Raw genomic sequence first — 9,766 nt, 5'->3', positions numbered from 1 at the left:
CCGGTATCAGTGAGCTTCTACACCTACCTCAGCAGGTAACCTCTCATTTAACCGGCGTTGTCTTGTCCAATCTGGGGGGCAGAAGTTAGTCGCCTCCGTTATTCTGCACCTGTCGGCGCGCCGGGAGCAGCTGGGCGGTGCGCGTTCACAGGTGTGCGGGCGCTGTCACGCTGGGGCTCCGGGACCCCCGAGGTGGGAGGGGCACTAGCCGCCCAGCGGCCGAAGCGGATTGGCCGGGTCGCCGGGCAGTGGGCGGGGCCCCGCGGGTGGTATAGCGGGGCTGGGCGCGAGGGGCCGGTGAGTGGAGGTGCGTCGCCGTCGCGGCAGGGTCCCAGTCGCTCTCCTCACGGCTCTGAGGGCAGATTAAAAATTACTTCTCCCAGCCCCGCTGCCCAGAGAACCGGCACCGACACTCCTCAGCCATCCCCACACGACAGCCCCAGCCGCTCCGCCCGAGTGTCGCCACCCCGGCATGAGGTGAACTGGCGAGGCCGGTGAGCCCCGTCGACGCAGACGCGGGGCGAGTTTTGTCGGGCGAGACCGGCCGTGGAAATGTCGCCGTGCCGTGGGAGTACCCGTCTCCCCCGACGCGGGAGTTCCTGAGCCGCGTTTGCCCGGGACCTCCAGTGGCTCGGCGAGTCCGTGCCCGGTGTCCGGAGCGGCGAGCAGGACCGGGGCGATGGCGGGGCTGGCGCGGCTGCTGTGCGCCCTGCTGGCGCTGCGGTGCTGCCGGGCCGGCCGGCGCGACTCGGCGGAGCTGGGGTCCGGCGCGGCGCCTCCAGGTAAACACAGCCCGGACGCGAAACACGGCGCCTCTCGCCACCTGGGGGGACAACCCGGCGGGTACCGGGAGCTTGTAAACGAGCCCATCTGGGCGATACCTGTCGCTGTTCTCGGCGACCCGCCAGTCACGGTTACAGCGAGGGTCCTGTTATTATTTGAAGTTATTTCTTCTTTTGCTGATGCAAACGTGCAGCGTTTTCGATTCTTATAAGTGTTGTTGTTGTTGTTGCTGTTTTGTGTGTGAAACCAGCGGGTGGTGCAGGTGGGATGGGCGGCGTGGGTGCCGTGCGCGGTACCGGTACCGGTGCTGCTCACGAACCTTCTGGAACCAACGAGCTCGAACTGTCCGTGGCGCAGCTCCGAGCTTCAAGACCGGTTTCTGGGGAAAAACAGTCGTGTGTTTCCCGACGGAACTTCTTCATCCACAAAGGGGATAAAAAATACTTTTTGTAAAAGTGACGAGTTAGTGGCGCCCGAACATGTTATATCGTCCTTGAAAACACGGTAAGAAGCGTCTCCGATCTGTCGAAATCCCACTCTCGACATTCAGAATTGCTCCTGGAGAGAAAGTCGGTGCCTGTGATGGAAAATAATTTCACGTCGGGTCGAGCCCGCCCGTGTTACTCGGGTATTAAATGTGTGTGTGTGTGTATATATATAAATAATAGAGTGTATTGTTTTCAGCATCCTGCCTTAATTTATTTCGCCACAAAGTTGTGGACGACTTTTATTCAGTTATAAACCCACATCCATTAAAGTCATGACACTTAGATTCTACAAAAGTGAACGTAATGAATTATCAAGTTTACTGTAGATGTAGACGCGTAGGGAGAAACTGCTGTTGTCATTCTCCGAGGCGTGTGTCAACGACTCCTCGCACCACGCGTTCGCATTGGCATTACACGTTCACTTCAAGCTCCGAGCTCCTGCTGTAACACATGGTTCTGCGATTCGTACCGGCGTTTCCGCGATCCAGCACGTCACCCTGGGCTGTTGCTCGCCGTCCGGCCGCTGGGCGTCGCTGTGGGTCGATCTTTGGGCGCTGCGCTCGCCCACCTGTTGCACCGAAGACACTTTCTGTCGGTTTCGCGTCGAAAACGCGGGATACCTCCCCATCTTTATTTGAACCGTGTCATGTAGGGTTTTTTTTTCTTTGAATTTACTTGACATGGCATGATTTCAATTAACCCTCCCCTTAAGCACTCTTACGGCTCAGCAGAAACACCCCCCCATCCTTAGTGCCCGCAGAGAGTGTTAGTGTTTGCTGTCCCAGACCACAGCGTCAGAATCGGGTGTCTATGTGCTGGGCACGCACACCTTGAAATGATCAGCGCTGGTTCAGAAAAAGTATTTATGAGGCTTTTGACAGGAGTTTTGCAAAAAAGCAGGAGTTTTCAGTATCCACTTAAATGTCTTTTATCCACTTCTCTTTTGACATCGCCACAGGCATGGTAGGTGTATGCCAGACTCTTTCTCGTGCAGTCAAGCCTCTCCTGGGACTGCAGGACCCGAACGGCACTGTGGGAAGGCTGGTGTGGGGTCGCTCAGGGGTCGTGTGTTCTAGACTGGCGATTAAACCGAGGAGCCCAGGTTCTACGACACTTTCACCATGTTTTATGACGCTGTCAATCTCTGCTTGCTTGGTTAATAGTTTTTAAGATTACATTCTTTCTCCCTTGGCCGGTGTGTGGCTTAACACCGTGCTGAGCTTTGTTTACTTTGTTTATGTATACAGAACTGTGTCTCTGTATAAAAACGCTCTCGGGCTCTTGAAGAGGCGGTCCTGCGGGGATACAGAAGGGCCGGGTTTCATCCTGTGCGGGTCGGCACGTCGTGGAGCTCGTTTCGCTGCGCCGGTTCCCACAGCTCTTCCGTGAGAGCCAGCCCCCGTTGTGATGGAACTGAACGTGGCTCGCCCGGCGAGAAAGTCTTGCCCTTATGTGGGGAAAAAACAGACATCCGCAGAGTGCTCCCCGGTGGTCCTCTGATTCCTGCCGGAGGTCCTCCCTGGTCTGGCTGCAGTGCCGTTCGGAAACGGCCAGTGGTTCTCAGGACCCTCCTGGGGGACAGTTATCTGCCAACAGCTGCTACAGACAGCAGTTGACTGAGGGTTGTATGGCGTGCAAGGGTGATACCGAATTGACTGGCCAAGTGGGGGGGAAAAACAAAGTGCACTTTTGTTAATGCAGGAAGGTGAATAGCTCTCTCCCCGTTTGCAAAGCCGGCAGAAGATTAGGATCGTGCTCCAGCCCTTCAAATTGCAGGTCAATTAGCGCCTTCTGGCCAGAACAAGATGAGGCAGTGGGCAGTGGGTTGGGGTGACCTGAGTGCGGGGTGATGACGAGGTCAAGGGTTGGTATTTGGTGGCATGGAACCACACCGCCTTCGGGCTCTGTGTCCACGTGCCGTGGTCCTGGGAAACGGTCTCATGGGTCCCACAAAAACATCCGGACTGTCAGTGCGGAATACAAAACGTCAGCCTAGGGCAGAAACCAACCTGAGCAGTTGGTCGCTATTTTTGGTTTTTGCTGTAAAATTTGAACGGTATGTAATTGTTTTATTTGAGAAGCGGAATAACGTCCTTGAAATGCACGTATAGGAGGGTCTTTGAGTTACCTGCTCAAGAGTATATCACACGAGGCTTCTGTCTGACCTCTGCACAGAAGGGAATGGTGCTAGACGGGGCGTGTGCAACCTGATATCTCCCCATTTCGCCTGCAGATCAAAGCCCTGGCTCTCTGTCTGCAGGGAGGAATCCTGGGGTAATCTGTATTCATTTAACAATTTATACTGACCTTGACTGGCAACACTGGGTTTGCACTTGTCCTGTCGAGTGTGTGAAGGACAGAACGCGTTCCCCGTCACAGGGAGATTTGCTCACCGTGCCTCTAAGCATCTCCACGGCTGAGGCAGTTCTACCGCTTCCCATTGGCAAGGCGGCAAGGCGCGTGCAGCCGGTACTCGGTCCTTGTAGCTTGCACGTGGCGTCGGCTGTCGACTGCCAGAAGCTCCAGTGTGCTGCAGCCTTCCCGTCGGTAAACAAGCAACAGGGAAGAGTCCAGCACTGGTCCGGTTCCAACAAGCCCCGCCTTCCCTCTGAGCGAGCTCCTTCACCGCTCATAAATGCACCCTGCTATCATCTTCCTGGGGTGCGCGACCGCCCCCGTTTCAAAGAGACGCCGTCTCGGGGGTTCCCTCTCCTGTCCTTCGCGGTACCTCCGAGGGTCTCAGGGACCCCAGACGTCCTCGACATTAGACGCTCTCTGTCCGTCCCCCTCCTCTCTTTCTCTCCAAGGAGCACGGAAACGTCACTTTTGAGGTCCTCCACCCCCGAATGTGCGTACCGGCGCGTCTCGGTTATGGAACCCCGTCGTGGACAGCAGTGCGTTCTGAGCTGCCCTGGCGCTGCCCACCCTGAGCATGGTAATTTACAACACTGTGGGGCAGGTGGATTGTTTGTGGTGGAGCAGCTGTAAAATTAATTCCCCCATATCGCTGCTGCTGTGTGGGGCGTGTGTGTGTGTGCTGGATGACATAATGTTGTTTCAGCGCTAGTGTTACGCTCATCAAGAGCACCCCACACCGGTGTCGCACAGGATCGGTATTGAGCCGCCACCCCATCCCCCCTGGTCCCCTCGGTGACTTGAAAGCCCAGTGGCTGACCCACACTGTAACCGGGCCGAAAAAAAATGGCCGTGATCCGTTTCTCATGTGGATTTATACGCTATCGGCCACTCGGGTCCCCCTTTACAGTCGTCAAGTGCTGGGGTGTTTCTTTACATGACAAACAAGAGACGTGGGCAGCCTGGAATGGAGGGGGACATAAATTTAAAGGTTTTACCTGCAGGTGTGGAGCTGTCAGGTCCCCCCTTCCCCCCCGACACCGCAGCTCTCTGGTTTCTCTCCTGCGGTGGTGGTGGGTGTTGAAAATGACAGTGATGTCAGCTGTGAAAACACCGCTTTATTCGAGAGCGTTCCGTTTCTAGGTGGAAGGAGAAAGCAGGTAGTAGAGTTTGCAGGGGTGTCAGTGCTTAAGGCAGCATCTCTCCAGAATGTGTGTTATGGGAAACAGTTTAGTCCAAAGAAGAGTTTTGGCACTGACCCTCGATGAGGTTATTGTTGTTAGATAAATGTAGATTAGACTGTTAGGCCAGCAATTGAAGTGTCAGACAAAGGGTTTCCATTCAACTATGGAGACTAGAGTTAAATAATAAATTCTTGCGGTGGGACATTTAAGGAAATGTCTCATTATAACATGCAATTATTATTTTATTACCTCACAGGAGCATTGCTGCTCTATAAGGCTTCACTGCAGGGGGGGTCTGATTGGATGTCTGAGCATCGGTTATCAACATATCAGGTCTAGACTGAGTGGCACAGCCTCAGCAAGTGTCGCTGCAGTGTCTGCTGGTTCTCCGAACCAGGCAGTTGTTTAGAGAGATGGAATGTAAACAACATGGAATGCTTAAGATTCCATGTTGCTCTGTTATTCTGGTTTTGGGATTTTCCTCGGTCGATCTGTGATGGCTGTGTGTATCGATGTTCAGACTACTGCAGGCAGCACCCTGCAAAATGCCAAAGCGCAGGCTGAGCTCCACAGCCCAGCCCCGGGTTGCGTCATGAGCTGATTGGGTGGGCGGCGGTTCACACCTGACACGGTGCCCCTCTGAGGCAGGTGTGGCAGTCGTCCTCCGGTGCTCTTGGCCTACGTGTGGACAGCAGAGGCCCGGCTCGAGAAGGACGGGGTGAGGAGGTGGCGTCCCCCTTAAAGGGGGGCTTCCATTGCCAGTGGCCCCCAAGTTGAGCCACAGGGCAGAACTGCTGTTGCTGACCTGGCCTCTCGTTTGGGGCCCTAGCTGACACCGGCTGAGCCGGCTGACACCACGCCCGGAGTCCAGAGAACAGGCACGGGTCTGGAGACTCTGTACCCCCCCGGCCCAGTGCTCCTGCACCCCCCCAGCGCTGAGCCCTATCAGGTCCCCACACTCTCCCGGCTCCCTGATGAAAGGCCGCACTCCATAATGAGGGTGAGGCGCTTTGGGAGAGCTGGAACTTCCAGCTCATTCTGTTTATTTTATGATGGACAAATTCTTTCCCTGAAAAAAAATGTAGCAGGAAAAAAAAAACATTTCCAGGGCCTTTTAATTTGTATTTTACATGACCGAGAGATTAAATGTTCCCTGCCCTCAGAAGCAATCAGCATGGAAGTATGAAATGAGTGCGCTCCATTAAAGAAGGAAAAAAAAAGTCCCTCTCCCTCATCCTGTACGTGTCCAACAAAAAGGCTGACCCTGTATTTGAGGGGCCAGAGCTCATTGAGACAGACTTGACTTGACAGAGTTAACGACACCCCCCTGGGCAGAACACTCTTCCATGACAGGGCATCTGGCAGTTGAAGTTCCTTCCTTAAGAATACCATGTCCATAGAGGGCATTTGGGGGTTTGAACCTGCAGCCTTCTAGGCGTGAGTTCAGAGTCCTGACCACTGTGCTGTCCCCCTCTTCTCTCTGTTCCTGATACACTCTGCCGCAGGAGAGACGATACCTTCTTGTCCTGGGATTGCTGCACGATCATTGCGGTACATCCAGACAGCCGATTCGCTAAGTGATATAGCTACAGCCTGAGCAGTCGACCTTCGTGCTGATCTGCACCGCCTTGGCCCTGGAGCCGCGGGTCCCTGCCCCTCCCCCTGTGGATGGCCTTTGATGGCAGGACGCGCCTGAGATGCAGCCAAAGGAGCACGCTGACTCCATTCCACGCCCGTTTCAGAAAGAAAACACTTGCTCTTAAAATGAAGCGCAGCAAACTATGGGTATAGCGCAGCCGATCTCTTGTTGTTTATGAAGTGGGACAGCAGCATGACCACGACCTGCTGCAGTGCACATTTTAGTTCTTCTTTGGGAAGTAAGTGCGTTCCCACAGAGTCGACTAGGTTAGATTGTTTTAAAGGTTAATGAGATTAACATTTAATTTAAACCTCCTTTTTCTTCGGATTGTTCCCTTCCTTGGTGTAAAATGAGACTTGCAGCTGTACAGTGTAACTCCTGATGAGTGCTGCCATCGGGAATTTCGGGACTGTTGATGTTGAGTTACAGAAGGGATCTAATCAAAAGGTTTTGTTAATTACTGTGCTGCTTCAAACGCTGCTTACTGTTGGGCTGTGTGACGGACAGCTGGGACTGTACCTTGTCAAGCAGACATTCTGTAATACTAGCACGGTGTTTAGCAGGGTGGTGAGTTTAATTGTTTGAGACGTGCACTTCCTTTAAAAAGGCGATGAGAACTGACTGGCCTTGCAGGGACGAGCTGTCTGTGTGGTCTGAAGGGGACGTGGGTGGCAGAGCAGGGCCTCAGTGTTTAGAGCCTTGTCAAATTAGCATTTAGCAGGCCTCTTGAACGGCCGTGTGAAACCGCGAAGCCCGGTCTTAACCGGACAGGTCACGTGTGCGACACCAGGCCCCCAGCAGCGTTCTGGATCTTGTCCAAGCCTAAACACACGGGCACATGCACCGAATTGTGTAGTGCTCAGGGGGAGCAGGGAGCAGTGAGCAGCAGTGTGGCCAAGGTCCTGGGCTTGTAACTGGAAGGTTTGGGGTTGAAATCCCAGGTGAAATGTGCTTTAGCCAGATCAGTCTAGTGAGCTGTGTAACTGGGAGCAAATGTAGACGTTTAATCAAAGGTCATTTATCGGTGATACCGAACTTTCTTTTATTGTAGACATTTTTTAATATGTGCGCGTGAAATCCTGCAAAGACCACTAAATATCACGGGAGAACCGCATGGAATAAAACTGCCTGGAAAACAAGTATGCAATCAAATTAAGTCGATTTTTTTTTAATACGGGCGTTTTGTTAGGGACACGGGGGCAGATGTGTTGAAGGTGCCCTATGACGTTGCGCTGCCTGCTCCCGAGAGCTTCCTGCTGGAAGAGGTCCCAGGAGCCGGTCCAGTCGCAGCCGGAGCCGCCGGCAGGTCGCCGTCGGTCTCCAGGCGTGACGATAGTGAGATGACAGTAACAGGCCTCAGCCAGTCGGGAGGGCCTCTGTGTGGGCTGTTCCCCAGACACAGAAGGGCATTCAGCAAGAAGGATCGCCCTGTCTTTGGCTCCTGAACTGCAGATCCTTTCATTTACTGTCCATCACTTGTGCTGTTGCTCTCCCGGCCCAAACTGCTATTTTTAAAATTGATAATGGTCCCACTGTCGTACGGTGTTCTCAACGTATTTCAAAGTTAAGTGAAAGATGCCGGAGCAGGCATTCCTGGTCTCCTGCAGGGGCTCACTTGTGTGTTTTCATTTGCAGAACAAGAACCGAAATCTTGAAACTCGAGACCCAAGCCAGTGACGGAAATAAATGCAATTTAAAAGAGGTGCTGTGAGTGAGAATGCCTTTCGTGCGGATTAAAAAAATGTTCGTCTCTGCATATGTGAGCAGCCTACATCTTTTCTGTACATATTCTGTCCTCAGCTGAATCTGCTCAGGGTCTGGTAAAGAAACTGGAAATTATTTCTGATTTGACTTTTTTGAGGGTCTCCAATTCCCCCAAGCCATTACAACTTCGCTGAACTACCGGCTTTCTTGTTCTATGAGTGAGTAAAAATACACAGCCCTGATGTTTAGAGCCTGGGCTCATTTCACGCGTCTCCTGTGCTCCTTTAATGCACAGTTCTAGATTCCCCAGAGTTCCTTTAGTCGATAGACTCGGCTTTTTACAGTGCATGATCAGGAGGCGGCTGTTTTCGTGCAGGGTGTAATGTTTTTGCACATTTCTTAGAGCAGGTAATGTTAATCCCATCTGAGGCAGAGCTCCCCTGCTTCGGGATTCTGCTGCACGTTGCTGCGATACGGAGACAATGAACAAGAGCAGGTAGGAGGAGTGTGTGCCGGGGATCACGCAGTGCGCGACTGTAGTTTTTTTTTTGTGCTTCTAAACTTCCGGATGAAGGAAAAACCAGGAATGACAAAAGAGTGGAGAAGGCCGTCTGTCCTGATGAACAGCCATATATAAGCACTCGCTTCTATAAATCCATATATTCCATATACTTTGATTTGCTATTTTATCTGCTTTGTACAGATATATTAGTTCTAATATATATAGTTTCATGGAAGACTTTCTGCTGGCTGTATGCCTTCCTGTAGAGGTCCCATGGTTCACTAGAGATTGATCCTTGCCCAGATGCTCCTGATGCTCCCCGGCATCCGGGCCACGCTGCCCTGACCCAGACAGGTGGGGATTCCATTGGAAAAGCTCAATTAGCTCTGACCTCTTCACCCTGGAATGGGAGAGGTGAGAGGTCAGAGGATTCTTCTCCAGCGCCGCCAGTTACGTTTTCATCCCGGCAGACCCAGCTTCCCTCAGCTGGGAGGAGCTGAGGCTTAGGAATCTAATCCCATGGCAGCCATTGACCATGACCTTGCTGGCCCGGGGTCACGGTATTCAGCAGCCTGGCCAGGGAGGAATGTGGCTGAGCCTGAGAGTCTGTTTGTTGAATTGGTCGGGGGGGATCTGGTGTTTGAAAAAAGCAGTCTCGCTCGGGGACTCTTCCTAAAAATCTGCAGACATCTTAATTTACTCACACAGCAAGTGGAGGCTGATCTCCTTGTCATGGCCTTAACGTTTCACCAGACCCCACATCGGTCTGTAAAGCTCTACTTTCTCCAGGCTTGTTTTCTGTCTTCTTGCAGTCGGGGGTCTGAAACTCACCTTCAGGTTAAACTGTATTTAGTTTGCGGAGTGTAACGAAGAGCCTGATTTTTCTGTCCGGCTGTAGGCTAGCGAGATAAACACAATGGCATTCCTACGTTCGGTTTGCTTCGGCTTGATCTGATTTTTTAAAAAATTTGATAGTTATTCTAGTCTAGAGGCATTATTGTCTATAGTATTGCCTGGCTCAGCACACGCATTGGCTAGCGCAGCTCTTTAAAACATGCAGGAAGTTTTATTTTCCGTCTTGGAGAGGTAATGCAGACTCTGCTGAGCTTAT

General features: G+C 52.6%; 1 protein-coding gene across 2 annotated transcripts in view; it reads left to right on the top strand.

Moving 5' to 3' along the window:
• Window positions 1-292: 292 nt before the first annotated feature.
• The window catches only part of LOC102690841 (collagen alpha-1(I) chain), an 84,239-nt gene continuing 74,765 nt past the window's right edge, over window positions 293-9,766 (top strand). For both annotated transcript variants that reach the window (XM_015366794.2, XM_015366797.2), the window contains exon 1: window positions 293-782. In XM_015366794.2, coding sequence (XP_015222280.2) covers window positions 680-782 — 103 coding nt within the window. In that variant the 5' untranslated portion in view covers window positions 293-679. The remainder of the gene's footprint in view (window positions 783-9,766) is intronic.

This window comes from Lepisosteus oculatus, chromosome 24, assembly GCF_040954835.1.
Source record: "Lepisosteus oculatus isolate fLepOcu1 chromosome 24, fLepOcu1.hap2, whole genome shotgun sequence".
Taxonomy (NCBI): Eukaryota; Metazoa; Chordata; class Actinopteri; order Semionotiformes; family Lepisosteidae; genus Lepisosteus; species Lepisosteus oculatus.
Note: the sequence above shows the minus strand (reverse complement) of the source record. Positions and strands in the feature narration are given on the sequence as shown.